Raw genomic sequence first — 27836 nt, 5'->3', positions numbered from 1 at the left:
ATATCACAGATAAATTGGACTGAGTAGTTTAGAATCATTGCTCAATGTGTTTTTCAAAAAAAAGCATAATTCATAAATCATGACTGCTAATTAAAATGACTAATGCTTTCAATTAAAAATAAAATCTGTGCAGGACCCAACAGGGTAAAGATATTGCACATATGCCATGTTTCATCACCAATGTACGTTAGGTTCTGTATCTTTTTTTTCTCTATCATGAACTTTCCATTATGTTCTCCCTCCTTCCCATTATCCCTGTTCATTATTTCTGGTTTCATTGACAGTCTAGTCTCTCAAGGTGCTTGACTGAGTGTCAGCTGATGAAAGGACATTATTTTTTTGTCTCAAACTGCTGCATGAGAAGATAAAATCCTCATATTTAAAATTCTTAAGGTGGGGATTTATTGCTTTATTTGTCCTTGGAAGATATATATCTTTGTAACAATCGAACAAAGAGCCACCAACAAAACTATTTGAGCTATAATGGGAGGGTGGAGACAACTTGCCTGCCTATTGAAGTGCATCTTTCATCATCAGAACAATAGCTGGTTCTTTTCCCTTGTCAACTGACCGTCTTTTTTCCTTCCATTAATTAGCTGAGATCTTGAACAATTCTGTCCTTGGCCTTCTGCTGCCTGTTCTGATAATCCGTCAGGACACTCAGGATAGGATGACAAATAAGAAGAGACATTCTGAGTTTTGTTCCTCTGCTGATGAGGTGGTGCAGTGTCTCATACGTATGGAGATAGAACCAATTTCCTGAGTTTTGCACTGGGCTCTGTTATTAAGTGCATGCAAATTGCCCAGCACCTCTGAGCTGCATTTCTCTGTCTGTAGAGAAAAATATTTCTGTCTTTAAAAACATAGATTAAATTTGTGCAAGTGCTATAATTAAGCATCCATGTAAGAGGAGACACCTAGTAAGTCTCTCCCACCAATCTTTTCATAAGTGCCACTCAGATGGCTGCACAGGAGGACAGAAGGGAAAGAAAACAACATAAGAAGCATAAGAAAAAAACTCATACCCTTTTCATTTCATATGCCCAGTGGTACTTACAGCTGCTGGGGAGAACTTTTAGGAGAAGAAATCGCAGGGGAAATTCTGTTCGACTTCCAGCCTTCTGGCTGCCACGGGTGGAAACTTTGTAGATTTTGCTTCTGAATTCCAAACAATTATCCACTGGCATGTGCAAATACTGGGGTTTTTGTAAGGCAAATCAGCCACATCTGGTGGCTGATTTTTCTCAGGTATTGCAAAACCCTTTTCATTAGGGCATCATTTTATTCAGCAGAGTAAAGATGTTTAGAATTCTTTAAAAATGAATGCTTGAGTTCTTCATGTTTACAAATTTATTTATTTATTTCCTTAAACAATGCCAGTAAAGTAAACAGTAAAGCTGTTTCACTGTACTGTATCTCAAGTGTGTTTACAGGAATCAAATTATACAAAGCACATCAGGCTTATGCTTATCTGCAGACATCGTTACCCCCCTACCCTGTAATTTTAACAGGTGACAGATGGTCCTTTCTAGGCCTTCTGTCTAGTTCACTTCTCTCAAACTAGAGGTGATGAGCATCTTGAGGTAATGAAATTGAAGGTGGTGGTCATTTCTAAGAGCCCAAGGAAGCTTTTGAGAACTTTCTAACCCATATTGGTAAATTGAAAGATTTAGGATATGCGTATCTATACGTGTAAATTCTTTCTGAGTACCAGATTTGCTAAATGTGCATTTCATGACTTGGTGGGAAGAGATGATGCAGAAAAAAATGTCAGATGTGACTGAACATATGTACATGCATATATATGTGGCGTTGCATTAGCAGGAGGAACTTAGTTTTTCATTTTCTTCTAGGCCTGGCTTATGAATGTTCTCAGGCAAAATATTGCATTACCTGTAGTATCTGCCTTGCCATGAATTGGTAGTTTTTTATTAAACAGACTATAAGCAAATTATTTGTTTTCTGTGAATAACCTGAGCAAAGTTTTAATCTGTTTCCTCTGGAACTTAGTGATTGTCAGGCCTAAAGTTTCCAGAAGAGTAATTATTATAAAGCTTGGAAAGAGACTTATCCTGCATTTGAATGGGACTAAAATATCTTGATGTTTTCTCTGAAATAAAGAAGAGATCCTCCTGTACTCCAGAGTTCAATGCATAGTTGCCTGGTATACACAGGAGGTTGATAATCAAATTTCTGCCCCATTCAGGCACAGAAATTTAACTCCTGTTATGTTTCTTCTTGGTGAGGTCCATAGAATTCGGCTTCTTTTTTGTTCATTTTTTTTTCCTGTGTGAGACATTTCACTTTCTGTGAAGAATTAAATGTCTTGTTGGCCAAGTACAGAGATAGGGATCATGTCCTTATCCCATCAAAGTTTGGTTGTTCATGTATGATGTGCTTGAAAGAAAGAAAGAAAGAGAGAGAGAGAGAAAGAAAGATTTGTTTCCTGATAAAATAAAATAAGGAAGAATTGGTAGAATACTTCAAAGTGAGAGGGAGAAAGGTTGTCCATGCTTCATAGTTGGGTTTTCACATCCAGTAGTGATAGTCCATCTCAGTTTCTGTGTATTTCACCTGAAAGTTCTGTAGAATCAGTATTTTCAAAATGCATTTTGTCAGAAAAATGGGTAGCAAATTCAACTTATGCTTCATTTGGCCTTTCTGGCTTCTTTTACTTATTCATTATACCCTACACTTAGTTGTTAATCCGCCTGGGTTTAGTTGTTGTGCACTCTCATGACAAAGCTCTAGGTTTTTGCAGTTTTCCAGAATATTGTGAGCCCAAATGTAAACAGATACTACTATGATATATACACTTATACATAAAGTAGTTCCTCCATTCTTTATTAATTCATCAAATCCTCACACGTCTTTTTATTAACAAGCACCGGAGGCAGTTAATTCTCAACTGAAGATGGTTGAGAAGAGAATTCTAATGTTATCATTAGGAAATATCAAGTCCTCCTGAATGGGTTAAGAGATGGGACATCCTTGAACCTACTCACTGCGTGATTAAAGGAGTTAGGTGTTACTTTAGTAAAAAATATTTATTCTCTGACAGAACCCATTTTCATGTATGTTGCTGTGACTGGTCTTTTAGAGCTCAAACCCCAATAAATTATGTGAGAGCTTTTCCTGTATTCTTGTCTTATTCTTTCTGCTGGTGGGCAAAAGTGGTATACCTCATTTTTCAGGGTGCCGTATTTCACACTTCGGTTTAATTTCTCTGATAACGATTTGTTAAGCAAATGTAAGCATGTAGGGTACATGCTGGCTCTCACACATAAAATGTTCAGTCATTTCAACAGTTCCTTTAAAATCCCACTCCTGCCTTATAAAAGCTGCAGGTGCAAAATGACTTGCTTCTCTGTTCTAGCTCAAACAGAAGATAAATATGGAACTTTATATTTGGTGTAAGTCTTCGGCCAGTATGATGCTGTGAGAAGGGGACTAGGTGGCAGTTCCCATCAGAAACACATGTTCTAATGAATGGGCTTACTCTTACCCCATGAATTGTTAGAAAAAGGAACAATTGCTCATGATGTGCACCAAGTCTGTGACAACTAATAAGCATTAGAAATGGAAAATATGGCTCTTCTCCATGCATTTGGAGGGAAGAGCTGTTTTTGAGGCTCTTTTGATCTCCAGTCCTATAACAATGAAATAATTCTTCTCACAGGGGTGACATAATTTTAAAATCTTATTTTAACATGGACGTTTTTTTTCAGTCTAAGGAGAAACACCATATTCTTCCAATCTTCGTCTCCCTCCACTATGTAATTCAATGTATCTTTCAACAGCATGTTCTTACTTTTTTTGGGTATCCCACAAATTTCTGTTCTTATCCCACTCCCTTTTCATCAGTGAGCCTTCTATCCTCATCTGCTTTCAAGGATTCAATATCGTCCTAAAACCGGTGTTTTGAATATTGCTCTCTCCACTTTCAACTCGTCTGTGTTTATCCAGGGCTGTATTTTGGCATGCTTCCCTAGAAGTACTTTTTTTTTATCCACTGAAATTCAGAAAAGACAAAACCAACCTCCTTATCTTTTCTCTCTTAGTCTGTGAGAGTTGATTAACTCTATAATGTTCCCTCAGACCTGGGGCCAACCTGGGGCCTTCTGCCTCATTTTTCGCTGTATCTTCATTATGGGCCATACCTGAATCTTGCCACTTTTTCAACATAGTGTTTTAGATAGTTAATCTTCGTGTCCAGTTTGCCAAAACTATCATCTGCTTCCATGTTGGATATGATCAGTCATTCCTCTTTATATTTTTAGAGGAGCATTTGACCATTTTGTAGTTAAGGGAGAATATCAGTGTAGTGATCAAAATCATACCTGCTGCTTTCAGCTCAACAGTATTTTGCATCTATTTCCTACCCTCTTAACAAATAAAACAGGAAAACAGGAAAAAAGTGATATTTTAGAAAAACACTTTTATTTGCTTTTGGTGATGATTCTTAACTGAAGATTTGCTCTTTTCAAAAGTGATATTGAGTACATAAACTCATAAGCCTTTTGAAGTAAGAAATTTATTTTCATCTTGGCTAACTTGAAAAGGAGCAATTGCCTTTTTCTCACATATTCAAACCAAAACATTTTTCTAATGAAATTGGGCGTAGAACATGGCAAAAGAAGAGCTAATTACAGAAGAATGAGAATAAGTGAGAAAGGGGTTTGTAGTGAAATTTGCTTTTAAAAACTTAGCAGTACTTTCTGAAAGGTGGAGTTTTAGAATAAGAAAAAATATATAAATGTGAAAGGACATTCAAATTAAACTGTCATACGAATCGAGTCACACATAGCTGTGGTTTTTTTCTGTTTTCTCCAAAGAGGAGGAATATTGAATGGTTTTGAACAGAGATCATGTTTTACCAGCCAGCATTGGTGCTACTGGAAGAGACATGTGGACAAAGTAGTAGAAAATTTTAAGAATACTGTAAACCATAGATGACCTGGTGAAAATTAATATCTACGTAGTGTGAAAATTGTGCTAGAAAGTTGAAGAGCAAGAGCTGAGATGCAAACATAGTCCCCTTTCCCTCTAGTCCAATGATCCTACTCCTGACTTAGGCTGGAGTGATAATTAGTGACATGCTCACCTTTTCCTGGGCATCAGGATGCCACTGATGTCAACTTGCAGCAAACTATGGACAGGGCATTTTATGAAGTGGATGGCAGCTGAAGATCAGGTGCTCATTTCATTTAGTACTTCAGATCCAAATTGTGATCCCAGCAGTGAAAGGGAAGGACATAACTCAGTTTTCCCTTAATCTTACTCATTATTGAAACAGCTGCTGATAGAGGAGGTGGGAATGCAGGTAGGGAAGAAAAGAGGATAGAAAAAAAAAGTTAGAAAGGGGAGTGCTCTGATCACCTATTCCCCCATCAAAGTGAGCACTGGTTAGATTGTTTTCCTTAACAGAGAGGAAGGATGATGTGGCTTCTTTGATAAGCCTTTCACATACCCTTATAAATAATTACTGTGGCAAGTCATTATTCTGCTTTAGATGGTTAGAGGGAACGGCTCACTTGACATTGTGACATATAAAATAGCTGTTTCAACACACTGCTGGCTACACCACTGCCTCAAAAAGTGAACTCCCACTAGAGCACAATCTATCTATTGGAAATTAAACCTGCATAAAATAATGATGAAGAAAATAAATGTGAAGTGGAAGAGGAGGACACAAAATCATTTCAGTGTTTAGCTCTGCTGAGACCAAGGGGATTCACTTTCTGCTAGATAAGTGTGAGCTCAAGTGCATTGCTGAATTGCAGGAAACTCCTTCCTGACATAACTGTAAAGCCTGAAAATGAAAGTAGTATTTATAGACTTACTTTAAAACTTGGCATTTACACACTGGAAGTAGGAGCAAAAGGAAAATTTGAGAAAGAATAGATTTAATTTCAAGGACTCGTGTATGCATAGCTGTACTGAAGCCAGAAATGTCATTTTATGCACAGGACGGATAATACACACTATTACTAGAAGCTGTAAATGTCATTTATCAAAATATACGGGGCTACTTGGATAGATGAGATTGTTGGGCTCATGTTAATGGTCTGGGTTTCAACAAGGCCAAGTGCTGGGTCCTGCACTTTGGCCACAACAACCCTAGGCAACACCACAGGCTTGGGGAATTGTGGCTGGAAAGTGTCTGGCAGAAAAGGACCTGGGGGTTCTAATTGACAAGCAGCTGAATCTGAGCCAGCAGTGTGCCCAGGTGGCCAAGAAAGCCAATGGCATCCTGGCTTGTATTAGAAATAGTGTGACCAGTAGAGGTAGAGAGGTGATTGTCCCCCTGTACTCAGCACTGGTGAGGCCACACCTGGAGTGTTGTGTCCAGTTTTGGGCACCTCAATTCAAGAGAGATCTCGAGGTGCTGGAGCAAGTACAGAGGAGGGCAACGAAGCTGGTGAAGGGCCTAGAGAATCAATCTTATGAAGAATACTTGAAGGAGCTGGGAATGTTTAGTTTGAGAAAGAGGAGGCTGAGGGGAGACCTCATCAGTCTCTACAACTACCTGAAAGGTCATTGTAGAGAGGTTGGTGCTGGTCTCTTCTCACAGGTAATTAGCGACAGAACAAGAGGGAATGGCTTCAAGCTGCAACAGGGGAGGTTTAGACTGGACATTAGGAACAATTTTTTCACCAAAAGAGTGGTTAGACACTGGAATAGGCTGCCCAGGGAGGTGGATGAGTCACCATCCCTGGATGTGTTTAAGGGTTGTTTGGATGTGGTGTTGGTGGATGTGGTTTAGGGGAGAACTTTGTAGAGTAGGGATGATGGTTGGACTCTGTGATCCCAAGGGGTTTTTCCAACCTGAATAGTTCTATGATTCTATGATTCTATAATCAACTGACTGTTCACTAGATGTCCCTGAACTTATTGACAAATAACAAAAGGCGGACATCATAGCAAACAGACTGCTATAAAAAATTATTTGCACAGATTGCCACCCTATAGTTTAGACTGGAGATGACTGGAGGACATGGACCTCCTAGAGAGAGTCCAGAGGAGGACCACAGGGATGATCACAGGGCTGGAGCAGCTCTCCTATGAAGACAGGCTGAGAAAATTAGGGCTGTTCAGCCTGGAGAAGAGAAGGCTCTGGAGAGACCTCATAGTGGCCTTCCAGTATCTGCAGAGCGCCTACAGGAAAGCTGGGGAGGGAATTTTTACAAGGGCATGGAGCAAGAGGTCAAGGGGTAATGGATGAAAACTGGAAGAGGGGAGATTTAGTTACCCATTAGGAAGAACTTACTTACCGTGAGGGTGGTAAGACACTGGAAGTGTTGAAGGTTGCCCAGGGAAGTTGTGGAAGCCCCATCCCTGGAAGTGTTGAAGGCTGGATGGGATGGGGCTCTGAGCAGCCTCATCTAGTGGGAGGTGTCCCTGCCCATGCAAGGGGGTTGGAACTAGATGATCTCTAAGGTGACTTCCAACCCAAACCATTCTACAATTCTGTGATATCAAAAATATGGTTTGACTCAGAGAACAAGTAGCAGATTAAAGTATTAAGTCTTCTCAGATATGTCATACTCAGGAAGGAGTCACGTGCTAAAATGATGACCCAGAATCAGTAAAATGTTAAGTGGCCTTAGTTGAATTACTTTTTATTTCTGTGTCTCGGGTATTAAATTAGAAAAAACAGGATAATGTTACTGAGTTTCCTTGTTAAGTGCTCTGTTACCATTGGAAAGGGCAGTATAGCATATATGTTTTGTCAAGTTGTCTGTTTACTTACAACCTGGAATTTGTGCTGGAGTGGGGGACCTCAGTCTCAGTTCCATCCTCCTTGCCACCGGTTTCACTGCAAATGTTTGTAGAAAGCAGAAACAGTCCCTGTTGTGCTGCCTTCTCATGAGACAAATATCCTCTTTCATTCATTAGCTGATTAGTTACAGTTTATTACATCTGTAAGGTATAAAGGGAAATATATCTAACGAGAATCAAAAAACCCCAACAGCCTTAATTTTATTAACAACAGTAACTCAGGACTATAAATTGCTGTTTACATGACTCCATTAAAAAGGCCTTGATTCTGGAGCTATTCTGTAAAAACTTGTGTTAGGAATTTAGGATTTAGCTTATAGGGTTTTAAGAAGGCAAATATTGACTAGATGAATTTATAAAGTTAGCTGTGAGATATGAGCTCAACCACTCTGCATTTTATTATTGGTTGCAGTATGTGGCTAAGTACACAGAGTCGAGATACTCACATCTGTAATGAATAACTTTTTTTTCTAAATGAAGCTCAAACATATATTAGCACAGCCTATTTATCTGAATGAACCAAGACTGCAAATAATTAAGGATTCTACTCTGGGAATACTTATACCATCATAAAAGCTGATTTTCGTTCAAGATGTATCCAAAGAAACCCCAATAACCTTTCTCAACTCATTTTACACACAACTGCCATTCATCAGCCTAGACTACTTGCTGCAAATGGACCTGTTACTTTTATGTATTTATTCATTCTTACTGAAGGAGTCAGAAAATTTCATCTTATCCTATGTCTTGTTCAGTGCACAGTGGGACTGCTGGTGGGAAGGAGCAGACCTCATTTCTTTTACTCATTATCAGAGCTGATGCAGGTTTTCCTCATCATTGATAGATATTGGGGAACCATCAAGAGCTGACTTTCTCAGTTAATGTTTGTAGCAACAGCTAAAACATGTGGTGAGGATTGTCTCACCTCCAGCTGCATTCTCTGTCTCATGCAGAGTCCTCAGGACTGAGTTTCTGCATTTGCACTTTGTTGCCACACTGGTTTTGGCAAGAATTTTAATTTTGGTGTAACAGTAACTATTGTGCTGGAACCTGTACAAACAGACGTAAACAATTTCCTTTACTCAATAAGTCTGTAAGAATATACAAAATACAGAGAGGAAAGAAACCGTCAAACCCTTGGAGACATCTAGTCACATCCACTGAATGAAGGACTGGCAGTAGATCTGGCCAGCCATGGCTTTGTCCACCTCAGGCTTTGAAAGGTCCATGGAGGAATTTTTCTGAGCCTCTCCTGCCTACCTATTGCAGGACTCCTCTATCTTCCTCATGAGAAAGGTTTTCCTAACATCCTACTCAATCCTTCCAATTGGCTGTTGCCCCTTATTATATCATCAGACACTACCAAGAAGAATTTGGATCTGTCATCTTTCTAATTCTTCTTCCAGTATTTTTAGGCAGCAGCTTAAAATGCTTTGATACCTTTAGCTTCCTAAAGCTTAGCTGATTTATTTGAATATTAGTGCAAGCAGACATTCAGTTATGTTTACAGTTCATTCACATCTGAGATATCCAGTGCTCATGACTGATGCATATTAGAATCTATGAGTTTCTCTTCTACTCAGTCCCTTAGAAATAACTCCATATAACTCTCAAAGAGTTGTTGTACCTTTGTTCCCATGCTCAAAATCTTAGTTCTTTTCAACACTCAAAGTTATTCTCCTGTTTCAGAGCCATGTTTAGATTTGCCATCTCTATTTCATTCTGCGCAGATTATCTTCATACTGTTTTATGTCTGAAGCCTCCTTTGCCTCACTTCCTAATTGGACTTGCAAAGATCATTAAGCTTTACTTTTGGCAGTTTTTTAATCCTGTATTTCTTGACCTCTGTTGGTGTGGCTTTACTGTGTGCTGCAGATCCTCTTCCTCCTCAGAAAGACTGAGAAGTGATTTCTTATGAATGTAAAGAAGTACTTCTACAGTATTCCACATCCAGGTCCTAAGCTTCAAACTAGTTGATGTTGTTTATGCTACTGTTTCTTAGCTTTATTTTAAAATGACTGATACTATTTGTAAAAGTTTAAGGAGGTTATCAGGTTTTTATTTTAAATGTTTACTTGGTTTTTGGTCTAAATGTCACTGAGAATTATGTTTATATATGATATAAGGCTGGCCCACTTTCTCTAAATTAGAAGAGAGATACAATGGGCACGGTTTTTATGGTTTGCATGTCTGCTAAATCACCTCTGCATTTTACAGCTTTAGGTGCTGGGAAGTATTTATAATTGATGCTTAGGAGTGCATACAAGTTTAGATACAAATAAACCATTAAAGATCAGAAGAGGTTTGGTTGGGTTTTTTTCAATGTATTTCTGCATTATTTTGCAGATGTTTTCTATTGCATTAGAAAAAAATCATTAGCAGTGAAGGAGTACTGGTAACTGGTTGGTGATGGAGGCAAACAGGATTTGTTTCTCCTGGTTCTGTCTTTGCCCACATGCATGAGTTTTCCTGTGCCTTGTTTTGCCTGTTGGTAAAAGCAACGTAGAACAGATATGGCTGCATATGAACGAACATGTAACATTCATGTAGGTAACCTAGCTTTTCCAGAATAAAGGAGTGAACCTTAAAAGCAACCCAAAAAGGGAGTGATCTGTATTGATGCAGAATGTTTTGTTTGTTAGTAATCTTATCCCCTACTTACTTGAACTTTAATAGTCAGTGTTCCTTCTTGAATCTTGCCCAGCCTCACAACTTACCTTCATCCACTCTGCATTTCACTTTGGGTAACTCCTTCCTCGTGTCATTTAGAAAAGTGTCATCCACTCTGTCATTCTGAGAACAGAGATTTCTTTCTGTCTTTCTCATACCTGTATTGTTGCTATTCATGCTTGTTTTCACTCTTTTTTGGTAAACAGTTACCAGCTTGTGACTGATATTTGAGGTCACCTACATATAAATACACTGTAAAAAGGGAATCATTCCATTGGTTTTGAGGAATGAAGGTACTTTTTCTTTTGTGTTTTGATGCTTTTTGTTGTGTTTTTTGAGGTGAGTTTTTTCTTAGAAATACATCAATTACACTTCAGCAATCAGACTTTAGCCTTCCTCCTGCTTCCATAAACACTGCAGAGAATACCTCTAATAATTGGAGAAATGTGTACTCTTCAACAGGCTGTTTAGACTGCATGCACATGGAGAAATACCAGGGTCTCTTCTTGAAGAAATCTGTGCTACCATTTTTTAGGAGTTGAACAATCTGAATCCTGCTGATTGAGCTAAGGCTCAGCCTTTACCACAGACAGAATCACTGTGCTCAAATGCCAATCTCCAGCACAGTTTTCCTGGAGAAAGTAGTTTTCTCTTTCCATCTCTGCTTTTTTTGCCTTGAGCCCTTCCTGGCGAACACTTTGGTGATGTTTCAGTGTCTCTTGAAATTGAACATGTAGTGCTGACATTTTCCTTTGTGGCTCCCAAAGGGCAAAGATAAATCCTGGAAACATTAGCTTTCCTCCTCCCTACTGGCATCATTGACATTATCTTCTCCTGCCTCCTCTGGTATCAATAATGGATATCCTGGCTCTGTGCTCAGCCTTAGTAACTTAACATGTGAGCAGTTTTAGTGGAGATGCATTTAATTATAAGATTGTACAGTTGAATTCCCAAAGCAGAGGTCTCCTCAGGGAGGGGAAATTATTTGTTCTCTCCTAATGGATATATCCATGACTTGGACCTGTTGCCCACTTCCAGAGATTTTTACAAGACCAAGGACTTCTGTCCCTTGGCATGAATCTCGTTTCCTCTATTTTATCAGACTTTTTGCTCATTCAGTTGATAGTTCAATGGATTGACTCTTGCCCAACTGTCTGTCAACGTCTTTCTGTTTCATAACCATTCTGAGAATGTGCAAGTTGTGAGGCATCGGTAAGTAAAATATTGAAATATTTGCTGAATTCAATCAAATGTCCCCACTGCCAGTTAAAGTCAGATGGTAGTTAATATCTTGGTTGGACAGTCAGGTTGAACGGGTCTCTGAGCAACCTGATCTATTTGAAGATGTCCCCGCTCCCTACAGGGGGGATTGAACTAGATGACCTTTAAAGGTCCCTTCCAACCCAAAATATTCCATGATCTATGAGCTTGAGTTTCAAGAGAAAAATAAGAAATATGCCATGTATTATGAGGTTCATGGTATCTTTTCCTGGTGTCCTATATACAGCAGGTGAAATCTGGGTTCTTTAGATAAATTAGGGACAAGTGGCCCCTAGTATTTTCCACTGAAGATGAGACCTCTTAAAAAAATTCAAGAATCATGGAGCTTTGTGAGACATCACATGGCTGAAAGGGTTTATTTCATGACCACTTTCGTAGCCTTTGTTACAAGTTTAGAAGTAGACTGTGTACCAAATTACTAGTAGAGCACCATGAAAATCCTTGATCTAGAATATTTCTGCAAACAACTTTTTTTTCTGTCTTGTTTCCTTTATCACTGACAAAACCTCTCTGCATCTTTCCTCAAAACTTTATGCCTTGTACTCACCCCCATCCTGCAGTCTTGAGAGGTCAGTCCAGTCTCTAATGGGTCTAGGAAATCAGACTTTGTTGCCTCCAGGAGAGTTTTTTTCAAAGAAATATTTTCTGCCATACCGCTCTTAGGCTTTGGAGTAGCTTTCCTGAGCAACTTCAAAGGTATTTTCCATTGTTGTTCAAATTATCCATGAAATGCCCTCATATTCTAGTGTAGTCTAGTTTTGAGAAAAGTTAGTATTGTCATGAAAGTTTATTTCAGACCATCTCCACACAAGGAAAAGTTAATTTAAATCACGTAAAAGATCACAGCATTTGCACTTCATATCCTGCTTGTGGACTCTATGCCAGGTGCCAAGTCATCTATTCCAACATTTTAGAATTCAGGCCATCGTTTCATGATAGTATAAAGCCCTGCCTTTTTTTTTAATGCCAAGAACTTACTTAAGAAGTAAAACACTTAAACTTTTCCACAGTTGCATTCGATTTGAAGGATCTAGTAAACATTACTGAAGCACAGCTAAGGGAAATCCCTTAAGGCCAGTAAAAGTTTGGTAATAATAGCAGATAAATTTTTAAGTTTTCATAATAGATTATCTAAATATCTTCAGTGCAAGGCATAAAGCAAAGCAGGCCCAAAGTCTATTGTATAGATTTTAAACTATCTTCAGATTATGGAGAGAATCTGAATAAATGTAATAATTTTCAATTTTTTGATGTTCTGGCAGAGTTGTTGCTACTTTTGCCCCCAATGTTACTATTGTTTCTGTTAAGAACTTCATACCTCCCACTAGTTTGATTTTAACCATTTGCACAGTTTCAGGCCATTAAAACTGTCTTTTAGCAAGAGGAAGTGTAGTAATTTTTCCTTACAGGGATGTTGTGACTCAAACACTCCCTTCTCTTCCTGTTGCTTGATCCAATGTAATTAAATAATAGATTTCATTTCATAACTTTGCAGTAGCAATAAAGAGGAAATTATGTTCAGAAGGCATGTTTATTTTTTTCCCCAGCCTTTTCATGGCTTAAAAGTGATTCTTTCTCTTCGTGCTAAAATAATGTGAAACAGCCTTTTCAAACTTATGTCCTTGGGAAATGAATGTTAATTAAAGAAGGAACATTAAATAAGAGTTAGGAAATCAGTGCTGTTTTTCAAACACAAATATGTGTTGTTCAGATTGTACATTTAGGCTCCTTCGTGTTGCTTTATTTTCTTTCTCTAAGTAAGACCTCCCTCCTTTTTCCTTTGATTCATCTTCCCAAGAGAAAATGTCATCTTCATGTTTTCATCTGTGTACTTTACCTTGGGATTTTTGAAGCTCTGAGAATTATAGTTTATGTAAATAAAAATGAAAAGACAACAAGCCTGTCATATATACAAGAAATTAGACTTCCTTTCCTCGTATTTTACATGAAGATGGTTCTGCCTTGGACCAGGACTATTGTTTTAATAAATTTTGCTCTCTTTTTTTAAATTTCATCTTGGATTAGAAGATTCTCGGAAGAAAGGTGTTACAGATTTAGGATTTTGAAGCCATTTTAAAATGAACTGGAGAGAAATTTCCTGATAAAAGAGAAAAATTTCTTAGAACTTCCTATTTTGTTACATGTTCTGCTTATACCTTGTTCCCATCAACAAGTGATTTTCCCAAAAATTAAAGATTACAGAACAGACTTTTCACGTATTGTACACTCCATGCATATATCATGGTTGAAAAAATGTTAAATGTTTTTCACTTTCTTTTATTTTTTTCCCTATTGTTATTTTCTCTTTTTATTGATCATTTGGGTATATCTTGCAAAACTACACATCTATCGGTTAAAATTCTGCAGGTAGTGTAATTTACCTTCAGCCCAGACACTTACATGGCCTGTCTTTGCCATCCAAAACCATTAAAACCGGGAAGTCGTTTACAAGTATTCTGTGTCTCACGGTTTAATATGAGCAATCCTGTAGCATTTAGCTGTGGTCACCACCAAGCTGAGAAGCTCCCACGTGTGGACATGTGCATTTGAGCAGATGAGTATAAACAGTAAGGAGAAAGACCCCATGTGGATAATTTCAAGTGAAATATTCTGACTTGTAAGGTCTTCTGGCTGAGTAGATGAGGGGAGAGCAGTGGATTTGTCTGCCTCAACTTCAGCAAGGCTTTTGATGGTATCTGCCTTAACATCCTCATAGGTAAGCTTAGGAAGGGTGAGTTAGATCAGTGGACAGTGAGGAGGAAAGCAGCTCCACAGAGAAGGACGTGGGGGTCCTGGTGGACAGCAAGTTAAGCATGTGCCAGCAATGTGCCCTTGTGTCCTAAGAAGGCCAGTGCCATCCTGGGGTAAATTAAGAGTGTGTCCAGCAGGTTGAGGGAAATGGTCTTTCCCCTCTACTCTGCCCTGGTGAAGTCACATCTGGAGTACATCCAGCATCCAGTGCTGAGCTTTCCAGTACGAGATAGACAAGGAACTGCTGGAAAGAGTCCAGCAGAGGACTACAAGGATGATGAGGGGACTGGAGCATCTCTTATGAGGAAAGGCTGAGAGACCTGGATCTGTTTAGCCTGGAGAAGACTGAGGGGATCTTTTCAATGCTTCTAAGTATCTAAAGGGCAGGTGTCCAGAGGATGAGGCCAGACTATTCTCAGTGGTGCCCAGCAATAGGATGAGGGGCAATGGACACAAACTGAAACAGAGAAATTCCATTTGAACATGAAGAAAAGCTTCTCTACTTGGAGAGTGACAGAGCACTGGAACAGGCTGCCCAGAGAGGTTGTGGAGTCTCCTTCTCTGGAGACTGTCAAACCCACCCGGGTGCAGTCCTGTGCACCCACTCTGGGTGAACATGCTTTGCTTTGAGTGGTTGAACTAAATGATCTCCAGAGGTCCCTTTCAACCCCGAATTTTCTGGGATTCTATCACTAGCACTGTATTTCCGAGGATAAACATAATGGCAACTCTCTTCAGGGCTGTGAATAATTTTAGAGCTTTCTATTGGAAAATATTTCCATTTCATATTTTTGATTGAACCTGAATCCCTTTTTTCCTTTGCAGGATTTAATTTTTTTAAGTATGTTTTTTGCCCTTAGTTTTGAGGTGTTTGAAGAGAATATTTTAAGAACTTAGGGATCACTTCAGCAAGAGGATCAGGGTCTTGTCTTCTCTATATTCGGTGCACTGATGATTGCCTGCTCTTCACATACTTGCTTTGCAGTTCTTTCATTAGCCTGAGGCTTGCTTTAAAAGCACTTTATCTCTCTGCTTAGAATAAGTAAATATATTTCTTATTTTCCCTATAACAAACAGTGAAGCCTGATCCCACTTTGCTGTCACATTGAAAGGAAGAGTATTTAATCTGGTGTGTTCTGGTGAAACTAATGGAAAGCAATGATAATGTTCCTGTGTGAGCAATGTAAGGATGTGTGATTTAAACAAATGTTACTCTTCACAGCAATGGGAGAGAGAAACCTGTTTATATCAGATGGTCTCTCAACACAGAACAGAGTTTTTTCTGCTTGCAGCATTGGAAACTGCCTGACAATAATACTGAATGGTGGTTTCTTCTGGGTTTGGAAATTAAAGGACAGGAAGACATAGTATAATGTAAACCTCTGCTGGTTTACCTGCCATAGTAATATTACAGAAAGAAAAGAAATAGAAATAATTGATGGAGAGAAAATTAATCTGAGCTAATAGGCTAAATATTTGAAAATAATATTGTCTTCATTCCTTTGGAAGTGTAAATTCAAATTGCCTTTTTGATTATTTTTTTTTTTTACTAATGGTAAAGTGAATGCATTTGTTGCTGAAAAGATTGCACATTCTTGTTTTTCAAAGTGATGTTTAGCACCAGAAATGCATTCAAAGATGAAACTTAGGTAGAAGTAATAGTTATATTAGTATATACAATTATATATACCTAGCAAACATCTCCTTGTGAAAGTTTGAATCCAAGTCTGGGTGGTTTTATTATCATTTTCTCCAAAACACCATTATTTATTTAGTTTAGAAACAGGGAAAAATTGCTACCAGTGATTTACAGTGGAGTAGCACCATTTATCTCACCATCTAGAATATTCAGACAATCCTACAACATGGACAAGTCTCTACTCTCATCTTGTTCAGAAGCTGAGATGTGTTTGCCAAGGTCAGAGTGCTTTTTTGGCCATGAGATTTTTTTCAGTTTCATATTCACTAATGAATCTTTCACATCTACAAAGCTCACACTTCACAAAGCTTTTTTAATGATCTCTTCCTCATTCTAGAGAACACTACTCCATTGTTTCCCCTTCGATTATATTTTTCAAGCTTATTTTTTCTCCTTTGTAATGATAGTAACTAGAGTAGAAGTATCCAAATTTGTTTTCTGCCCTGCTGTTATCATCACCAGAAGTGGGAGAGAGCATCAGCAGTGGCCGTTTCCAGCACTACACCAAATCTTAAATTAATGAAGTTTATGTGGTCACTGAATAATTTGACCATAAAAAACTTAATTCAATGAGTCTGAATTCTTTTCTGCACTTAGAGACTTTATAGTTTAAACATTATTGGTATAATTTAACTTCATTTGGTCAGTATTGCCTGCTATAAATGTCAGGTGTGCAATAGGGTTTCTTTTGTTTCACAGAGAGTAGAAGAATTACAGGTATAAAATGTTGCCCAAAAATGTTGATTTTGGAATCAGAACTGAAAGAAGGAAAAATAGGAAAAACTTATGCCTGAAGCTTTAGTTGAAATGTAGTTATTGTTCGTAAATGCATTAAATTCTTTTCCCCGTGTGGCAGAAAATACAACAACAAACTCTAGTTTAAGCAGTTAACCTTAAATTATTTATAAATGAGACATTACAAACATAAATAAAAGTTTTATTTTAAGCTTATCTTTTGGAAAAAAACAAAACAAAACAGTATTAGTTTTGCTATTTGCTTGGAAATTTGTTTTCCTTAATAAATTTACCCAATACTTTTTAAAAAATACAGTGTCTAATAGATGCAAGTACTCATTTTCAGTAGCAGAGCCTATTTGAAAATAAGTTAGCAGTTTTTTACCAGTATTTGTACCATGTTTGTAGTTTAACCAAGAATAGTTCAGAGTGTTAAGAAATGTGGGGCTCAGCTATGGTTATGCCTGCTAAAAATAAAAAATAGGGAGCACAAGGATTCAGCTTTCCTTAATTTCAGCTGGTGGTGAGGTTGCTGCTCACCTCCCTACTGAAGTGCTGGAGTTTCCACACCATATCCAAGAAGCTGAGTGAGCACACAGAATCTGTTGAGAAAATTTAATTATTCCATACATGAGAAAAGGTTTTCACCTGTTTTTTCCCCTCCCTTCTCCTCTGGAGCAACACTTAAGTCTCTCAAATATTAGTAAAGACTGGAATGCCCATATGTCTTCATCAGCAACATGGATGGGTGACACAGGGTATGCTTAACATCTTTGTTAATAGTACTGAAATGGGGGTGGCTGTATGTACCTTCTTTTGATGCATTTCTTCTATTTGGATTATAATGTGTTGCTAAAAAGCAAAAATCAAAACCCAAATAAACCTGAAACCTTTTCTATAATCAAAAGAAGTTTGTGGGTTGTCAGTAGAATGAGGAGAGATGATGATGTCCAAAGCTGTGTTAGGTGTTTAATTAAAAAAAAATGGGAATAAAAACAAGTTATCTTTCCATCATCATACTAATTTGTAGGAGTCTTAGATAGCAGAGCTATGGTTAAAATGTGTAGGCTGAGATGTCAGGCTGTCTGTTGGAGTTCACAGGACTGACACAATTTCAGTCTGAAGGCAGCAGGGAAAGGGGTTGTTTTCTCCCACGTTATTAGAACAGTCTGACTTAAATTTGTATCAACTGCTTTGATGTCAAAGCTTTCATTGTGTATTGGACCTGTAGATGTACTCTCTGTGCTTTCAAAGGGCATGAGTCCTTCTGTAACCTGCTGGTTGCTGGAGATGCTTTTGGGATCATAGCTCTCCAGCTACTAGTAACTGGCTGCAGACTCTGTGTCCAGATCCAGCTCTTCAGGCTGGCTGAACTGTGGAAACCAAAAGCTCTTTGAACTTGCTAGGGTGATCTTGCTTCAGAAACTACAGAATAAGTATTTTGTTAGGAAACAAATGTAATAAATTATGTACTTGAAAACCAGTTCTCAGTAAATGCCAGGGTCTGTGGGGTATGAATTGGTGTTTTCTTACTATCTGTATAGACTGAAATCCACTGTACATTGAGCAAGAAAGTGCTCCACTATCACTCTTTACAGCTCTCTGAAAGGAGGTTGTAGCAAGGTGGGTCTTGGTCTCTTCTCACAAGTAACAAGCTATTGGACAAGAGGAAATGGCCTCAAGTTGTCCCAGGGGAGGTTTAGATTGGATATTAGGAACAATTTCTTCACTGAAAGTGTTGTCAGGCACTGGAACAGGCTGCCCAGAGCAGTTACCATCCCTGGAAGGATTTGAAAGATATTTAGATGTGGTGCTTAGGGCCATGGTTTAGTGGTGGCCTTGGCAGTTCTGAGTTAATTGTTGGACTTGATGATCTTAAAGGTCTTTTCCAACTGAAACAATTCTATGATTCTCTACAGCCTCAAAATGTGGTGCAGAGCTTTATCTTTTCAAGGTCACATGCTCACCTGCTGGTCTTGAGTAAAAATGATTTAGATTTGAAAACAAATACCTACCTAATAAGAAAAAAAGTTATTGTCTTTTAATCTGCAGATGAAAGTTTTACATTGTAGATGGCTTGGGACAGTATAGTCATGTTGTTCAACTCTGGTGTGGTGACCCTAAATCATTACCTGTTAAGGGGCTTTAATGGACTCCATAATGTTTTTATCCTCCCAGGATGTGCTAACTGTGTGAAGCACATCCCTATGCTGACTTGTGGAAACAAATTCTTCATGCTTTCCATGTATATTAGGATTAGAGGCTCAGCAGTCAGCATTAGTAGTATGTGAGATACTATGTGAAAAGACTTGAGTGAAAACCAAAGTTTAATTTCTTTCGAAAAGTATTGGGATGCTCTGGTTAGAATACATCCATGGCACTATATCTGAAGAATATTCTTTACTACCTTTATACTTGCATACTTTTGATCTAGAAAAAGATGAAAAATAGGACATTTTAATACATATTTAATAACAAAAAAACCTTCCTGCCTCAGGAAAAAAAAATAAAAATCAGCCAGGTGAACTATGATCTAATTTTCCTCTATAATGAAAACAAAATCATAGCTCCTGAAGCATTATTCTTGGCTCCCAGCAGTTTCAAGACATGCAAACATTACCATTTTTACTCCGTCCTGCAGTGTAACTCGAGGGATTATGTCACAACATAGTACGTTTGTTTTCCAGCTCTTTGTCTGTTTGTCTGTCAAGGCATTTTTGTCGAAATATCAGTGATGTTGACTTTGGAGGTAGTGGAAGAAAAAATAATTATGAAAAAAAAAAAAGGCAAAAAAAAGCAGACAGTGCTATTGAAGTAACTGTGCTTCTGTCATAGGAGAATGAATACTCCTTTCAGCAAATCTGTAATTTGCAGAAGTTGCAAAAAGAAAATAGCCGTAAGGTGACTGTTAACATACTTCAGTTCATCCTGCCAAGAAAGTTAACTTCATAAAGTCATTAAACCAGTGATTACATTTTAAAATATTATTCCCCAGCCATTTCTTCTTAAACTTTAAAATATGGTCACTGTATATACTGCCTTCTTTGTAATGTGAAAAATTGTAAAATACACTTATTTTTCATAAACTCCTAATTATTAACAGAGCTATTTGCGCTCCTGTAGTTAAAGTCATTTCAACACTTCCGTTATTTAAACTTCACTTTTAGGGGTTCATAATTTGGCTGTAATAAAAAATATATTCAGATTCTGAAGTCTCAAATATTGTTTGCTGGCATTAGGAAATTCAGCCTGTTTTTCTTTAAGAAGCTAAGTAATTTGGATTGTTTGCTGTTCCTCTGGACAATCCAAGCCGAAATACTTTGTAATGTGGTCTGAATAATTTTAATCATCAAAAAAATCAGGAAAAGACAGTGAGTATGTAGGAACTGCTGCTGCCCCAAATTCTGTGTCTGGCACTGAGTGTAGCTGAGACTTGGAGAAGGGAGATGGTGGGAAATTCCTGCCAGATCTCCACTGTTGCTGTATAGCAACCTTATATTTGAAAAGGTATTACAGCATTTATATCACACCTATCTTCTGGAGGCACGGGCATTAGACCCACTGCTCGCAAAGTAAAAACCCGCAGTACTTCCACTGCAGGGAAAGGTGTCAGACCTCCTGACTTCAAGGTTGCAGAGCTGAAAATTGCTTTTCTAGAATGATAAATGCTTGGGTGCTCAGAGATGGATCATTTCTTTGGTATGGCTTCCTGAAATCTCCCTTCATCATGTAATGCAGCCACGGTAATGACTCAACAAGGCTTTCAGCTCCGGAAACTAAGGAATCGGGGCTTATTGCATATTAACGGCAACTCTGGGACAGTCACATAGGACAGTTTGTTATAATGCTAATTATAGCAAAGCTCTCATGTTGTGGTTTGAATGAGTCAATTATGTGTGTGTTAAAACTATAAATACATCTTCCCCCCAACCTTGGCCGTGTGGTACGTAATTTTATTTTTTAATTGCTTGGATACATATTTACTTCAGCATATCCTGGTTTCCCAGGTAAATATGTGTACCAATGCAGAACTCATTATGGTCTGTTTGGATAAATAATCCATATTTTATAACTGTACAGGAAGTAATTATTTTCGTATTTTGCTTTCTTTAAGCCAAAGAAATTAAATACTGTGTGTTCATTCCTTAAAATAAAATAGATGCAAAAAAGTCGAGGCAGTACGAGAATAAAGTTTTCATTGTTTCGGCAGAAACCGAGAATATTATTCCAGATTTGATCTTGTGTTTAGCCCAGAATAACTCCATTAAAGTAAACAATGTTATTCAGGATTTACTTAGATGCAAATGGGACGTGACTTTGGCCTCCTCTCCTTACTCTCCCTCACTTCGTTGGGAGGTTTCTGTAAGCAGCTTGCACACAACCTTTGCTTTAAATGATGTTTTAACATGTTTATCATTTGGAAAAATAAGATATTTCAGCTACACACAGAAATTAACATACCTGAGTTTTATGGTAAGAAAATCAGTGTCTTTTAGAATCATAGAATGGTTTGGATTGAAAGAGACCTTAAAATTATAGTTATGATCCTACATGTGTTAGGGAACTGGTGCATACTTTGGAGTTGGATATTTTTGCCATTGTTTTATATGATATTTGGAAAAGCTGTGTTGTGTTATCACCAGGTTTTGTAACACTTTTAAGCTTAGTGGGGCCAAAGTTAGCCTTGGCATAAATCCATTAACTGCAATAGATTTACACCAGAGATGAGTATTGGCTCATTCTTGGTGAATTTAGTTTTATCCAGCTCTTTATATTTTATGTCAGAAATATAAGTAGCTTGTGTACCCTCAAACTAATCAGAATAAGAAAGAGTTTTGCTTATGCCAAAAAACAGAACTATCGTTTTTCACATTCTTACATTTTTCAAGTAAGATTATATTACTGTGACTTCGGAATTCCTGAAATCTCTCTGGTCTCTGTGACTCCAAAGGCCATGAGAGGGTTTCAAGGGGAAAATTTGAAACTCTTCACGCAGTATGTTTTGTGTTGTGCATACGAGATACAGTTGACATTTTGTATGCATGTGATTAGTGTGGAAAAAAATTAATGCAGTCCAGTATTATGATTTATGGACTGAATCTTTTGCCCACTGAACACTTGCCAAAATGAAAATCTTTTTCCCCCCTCTCCTCCTTAGGATATTAGAAACAGCTACTGTTTTTGTTGATCTTTTTAACTTCTGAATAGGCCTATTTCAAGTCATAGCAGCATGGGAGCCCAGATTAATAATATACTTATTCAGCCAGTGATACTGAGTGAAACCATTGCTAGTGTAAGTATGAAGGATAGGATTTCTTTAAATTATTTTCAGGTGCATTAATGCATTTCTGAAATAAGAATATAGAGATATTTGAAAATAAATTCAATTTCTGTTTATTGATCATGTTACAGGTGTGTAGATTTGTATGAGTTTTAATATCAATAATTTTTAAGGTGTCTCTCTTTTCAGTAACTTTTGTACTATGCTCACTGTCAGTCCATCTGTCAGATGGTTAATGAGGATAAGAGCAAAGAAACTGTGATTAAATCTTGCATTTAGAACAATGTTTTTTGAGTTCAGAGGACAGGGTGTATTCCATGCTGTGAAGCATCATTTCTATTCCACCTTCTCACCTACTCTACAGCATCATCTTACACCAGAACCAGAGTCCAGCAAGGTGAAAAGAACAAATTCTGTAGACTTCTGTACATTTGTGTTGGACCTCCTTAGCCCAGAAGCTTGATAAGTATCAGCTTGCACAAGTTTGGTCTCTAATCTTGTACTGGTTTTGGTATGATCTCTTTGTGTATTAACTAGCCCAACTCCCTGCACCAACTGAAGGTGAATCCAGGGCTGACAGGCTTAGTCCCTTACAAAGAGATTTTTGCTTTTTTCAGCAGACTTTGAGGAGTTTGGGGGCTGCCAGGATGGAGATGAGGACAGTTCTTTGCTTCACGGTCCTTTAACTGCCTTTTTCTGTTTTGTTTTGGTTTTTTTGTGGCATTCATAGCTCAATCCTATCTGTATTTCTTCCATATTTGAATGGTCCGCTCAATAAGGTTTTTCCAATTACGTTATTAATAGAGTCAGTGTTTCCAATCAATTAATTCTCTTTCAAATAAAATAAGACTATGGCTAAAAAAGTCTTCATGTGAGTCTGGTTTGTACTAATGCTAAGTCAAGTAGGGGTAGAGTTTCTTTCAAAAAATACATAGGTAAGCTGTTTAAAATTAATATTTATTATTCTAAAAAATTGTGAGAGGGATCAGCCACCCTTCCACTGTTGCAGATAAAGTGCTATGGCAAGAATCTGGCATTTTTACATTGCCTGAGAGAATTATATGTTCATTTTCTGGGCTAATGCGGTTCAAGGAAAGGAAAAAAAGAAAAAAAGGGATATAGTGCTTTTTAAAAGCAATCATTTTAAATATAAACAAAAAAGCTTTTGCTTGAGATTTGTCAAAAGTCTTTCAGTCTTTTTGTAAAATTGTTATTCACTTCTTGGCTAAGAAGGGCCAAGTGAGTGACACCTTTGAGAGTCCCAGCTTGTGTTTTAGTGCATAGCTTGTATTTTGCTATGCACTACCATGCAAAATATTATCTGAATGTATTGAAAACAAACCCTAGTGAATAAATTTTTTAACACAGAAACAGCCTTCCTAATTTATTCATTTATTTTAGTTGCAGCAAGCAGCTGAAGTTTCTCAGCTGAGAGGAGCTCGAGTCATCTCTGCTGAAGATCTCCTGTTCCTAATGCGCAAAGATAAGGTACAGTAGTAAGACAGAATTTTCTTACTTTATCTAGTAAGCTGCTTATTGTGTTTTAAGTGTTTGCTTAACCTATATGAAAGGTGTAGATCATCATAAATAGCTTTATATAGAAGTACAGCTGCTCTGCAGTTGTATTTTGTTGTGCACAGTACAATAATTGCATAACATTTTAATTAATTCTTTTTTTTTTTTGTCCCAGTTATTTCAATTATGAATGGATGTTTTCACTAGTTTTAGGGTGGCTACTTCACCTTAGAGCTCTAAAGAGTTTCTTAATAAAGGTATAAATGTAAATCCTTATCCTTTATAACCCTTCTATTAAAAAACAATCATTCTAATTTCCTCCTAGTTATGCAGGGTGTAGATGAGACATTTGACAGTATGACTGTTACATTTTTGTTCTCTAGGTTGTCAGTAAATCCTTTATTTTCCTAGTATTCTTTCCTGTACTTTATCTCACTAGAATCTTTCTTTCTTTGGGTAGTGAGTAAAGCGGGTCAATAATTTATTTTCAGAAACACAATGAAAATTAAATTAATTTTATTTTTTCAAATCTCAAGAATAGGAAAAAAAATCAACCATTTTAATGAACATTATTTATTTTTCCATTATCTCCTTTTTTCCTTAGTTTCCCCTTTTCCCTCCCCCTTTTCTCTCCCCGTTGTTTTTCTTTCCTTGTTTGATAGGTTAAATCTAACGGTCAAAACTGTATCAAAATTAAGAAAACACAATTCAAAATTGTTTCTCACATTTTAGTGAAAAAACAATTACAGTTTCTTTATCTGATTTGATCCATAAGGCTATACTGAAAATAGTGTTCAACATGGATGTCAAACTTCATTAACAAATGCATTTGTAGGTTTGAATTTCCAAACTAAGCAAAGTTTGACTTTACGAAAGTCAAAACCACTTCTGTCTCACAATTAGCAAGCAAAGTACCATGGAGATCAAATAAATACTATTTCCTGTGGAATTGCTACTGACCTTGTACTTTCTATGTATGGATTTGCTATAGAATCAGAAATTATGAATATTTAGAAAATTGTATTTACGGAGTAACATATTGCACATTTGTATGTTTGTTATTTTAAATAAAAAATAATACTAATTAATATAAACTTTTTTTCTCTTAGAAGAAGCTTAGAAGGCTACTTAAATATATGTTTTTTCGAGACTACAAATCTAAAATTGTCAAAGGAATAGAAGAAGATGACCTCCTTGAAGGTAGAAATTACTTAATTTTGGGGAGGCTTGATATTCTATAAATGCCCTGAACAGCCCAATGTGAAGTATTTAATTCTTGCTTAATAGTTAAAGACACAAAAATACTGTGTTCAGAGTAATTTGGTTTAAAATCTCTGCTTTTCCATCTGAAATTCTTCAAATTAAGTATTTGCATCTACTGTCTGGTTGATAAATAATGCTTAATATCAGGACTCTGTTGCAAAGGAAGAAGCTGGTGCTGATTAAAGTGCTAATTGATTTCAACGTGTCATTTAAACACTGCAGCTACAGCCTGCAATTGAATGGACATTTGTTAAATTATTGTCAGAGGGGTTTTGCATGTTTTACAAAAATATCCCATAATCTGAAGTCATTGAAGACTAATCTATGACCTGGGGTTTTTTATTTGGTGTGGTTTAACATTTTATACTTTGAATCTGTAATTTAAAAAATGGTAAACACTTTTGTTTGCCTTTTTGATGAGCAAGTCACAGATTTTATAGCCAGTTCATTTAAAGGAAAAGCTCTTTGAATTAAAAATATAGTTACTTATGCTGAATAATTTGCTGATATAAAATTTGGAGTATTTATGTTATTAGAAGAATTAGAATTTGTAAAGCTAAAGTTAAAACTTATCATAGCAAATCTAAAGCTTGCCATACTTTTATAATGTCTAGCAATCTCCATATACAGCTTTTTGTATTTATTTCCTTTCTCAGATCCTTTTAGTTTTATTTTTATTTTTTCCCTTACAATGAATTCCTTGTGTTTGGTTCCTCTGAGCATCCAGACAGATTTTAGGTAAATGTACTTCTTTCTTTGACATAGTCAATCCATATATAAGTTTTTGTTAAATTGTTTGAGATTTAACTTGCCTGTGGCCTTTGATTTTCATCACACATGAAAATATATTGTTTTGTGCAAATAAGCTTCCTACCTGACAGTTTTGGCTTTTTCATTCTTAAGTCCATGTCACTATTTAAAACAAATAAACAATTTTTGTTGCTCATTAAATACTTTGTAAACACAGTTCATCTGGGAATTAAAGATTGTATTTTCTGGCAGGCTTTGATAATTGAAGCCATTAATTTTGTTTTATGATGCCAATGTCTTGATAGCTGCTATTCTCTTTAGAACAGGAGGGAGAACCTTGCCACGGTTCTCCAGGTTTTGCTGTAGAGTAATGGTCCGTGGTTTGTGGAGCTGTGTCTTACTCTTTGTGTTAGGGTTTGCTCTAAGCTGCAGGGAATAAGGATGCTCTTGCAAGCTTTCAGAAAAGAGCCTTTCCTCTACATATTCTGTTTTACAAGTTAGGCTTTCGTACAACCAAAGAATGGTGGTTTCTTCTACAGCTCTTTCTGATCTGTGGATCCTTCAATGAAACTAATTCTATATGAGCAATAGACCAGGTTTCTCTAGATTACTAAAATCCACTAGATTGTACTAGAAAACTCTAAAGGTGTTGTTTTTTTTTTTACTGCAGAACTACTGCAGTACAGCTGTGATATCACTTCCATGAGGTAGCACAACTTGTATGAGGAGGACACTAAGAACAGACCTTTTCTGCATAGTGCATCAGAGTCTAAAACATATCCTTCTTAGGGATATTGGTTTATGTTAGGAGAAGCCAAATAACTTCAGTTTCTTGTGTTTTTGCTTACCTTTGTGAAGACAAATTCAACAGTAGCAACACCAACAAACGGCAGAAGCTTGCTCAAGACTTTCTGAATTCCATTGACCAGACTGGAGAGCTGTTAGCCATGTTTGAAGATGATGAGATTGATGATGTCAAGCAAGAGCGGATGGAGGTAATTCTTTTATTTTACTGACACCCAGCTCCAGCTGGGAAAACTGAAATGTTTCATACATCATGCTGGTCTGATGCCTTTTTCATGCTGTATATTATATCATAGTTCCTTTTCCCAGATGGTGTAAGGAATCCTATTGCCATATTTGTCCTGTTCCTTCAAATGTTTTCTGATATCTAAGCAAGCATGCTGAGGAGGAAGATTATGAAAAGGGTACCTATGGATTTTTCTGTCTGGCATGTGTTTGTGTTTTCTTCCTGTAAAAAGCAGATTCTGTTTATAAACATTTTACAATCATTTTTTACAATTTTTTTTTTCCTTTTTCATTATTCCTCTCATTAAAAAATTGTGTTTTGATAGAACACGTGTTCAATGTTGTTGAGGACTGTTCTCATATAACACAGCTTACAATTAAAAATGGAAATATTTTGTGCAAACATGCTTCAATATGTGCTCTTCTCTCCATCCTGCTTTCAAGTCCTATTTTCTGATCTATGTACTTATGAAAAATTATGTCTACATTAAAGAATGCAGTAGCATATCACTCTCAGAAGGTAGATGGGATCAAGAAACAGTACAGCTGTGTTGTCATGGAAGTCAGTGGAACAATGGTTTTGGTACCAGTTGGTTTTGATACCAGTTTTACTTGGTTTCACTGAGGTTTTGCTATGCAGGCGCATGACACTACATCAAAGCAAGTGCACCTTATAGGTCTTATCTACCCCAGGTCTTCTCTATCAATAGAGCATCTTCTTGGATGTCATTTACTCTGAAGTATTTATAAGATCCAAAGGTTGTATCTGTACTAGTTAATGAACTGGCCCAGAAGGCAGGTGACATGGCCTTGGCTTGGGTCCCTATGGATAAACCTTCTGTAGATCAACAGGGCTGCTCTGTCCATAATGAATACAAGAACAGTCCACAGGCCCTTATCATGCCCAGTTCCTCCTCATGTCTTATATGGGCAACTAGATGTCAAGGGTGAAGTTGCACCAGGAGCTCATCCACATTTCCACAGTTTTTTAGGCAAATTGGGCAAACATGACACTCAGTAGTGTGTGTAGCTGTTGGAAACTTGCTAATTTTAGAGGGTTTTTTTTTTCCCTTTCTGTTG

The 27836-nt window shown here is 37.2% G+C and overlaps 1 protein-coding gene across 1 annotated transcript in view; it reads left to right on the top strand.

The window, feature by feature from the left end:
* The window catches only part of SUPT3H (SPT3 homolog, SAGA and STAGA complex component), a 266650-nt gene that overhangs the window by 155614 nt on the left and 83200 nt on the right, over positions 1–27836 (top strand). Inside the window, exons 4-6 of the mRNA XM_051615120.1 lie at positions 23601–23687; positions 24824–24914; positions 26586–26722. Coding sequence (XP_051471080.1) covers positions 23601–23687; positions 24824–24914; positions 26586–26722 — 315 coding nt within the window. The remainder of the gene's footprint in view (positions 1–23600; positions 23688–24823; positions 24915–26585; positions 26723–27836) is intronic.

This window comes from Apus apus, chromosome 3 (assembly GCF_020740795.1).
Source record: "Apus apus isolate bApuApu2 chromosome 3, bApuApu2.pri.cur, whole genome shotgun sequence".
In the NCBI taxonomy this organism is placed as follows: domain Eukaryota; kingdom Metazoa; phylum Chordata; class Aves; order Apodiformes; family Apodidae; genus Apus; species Apus apus.
Note: the sequence above shows the minus strand (reverse complement) of the source record. Positions and strands in the feature narration are given on the sequence as shown.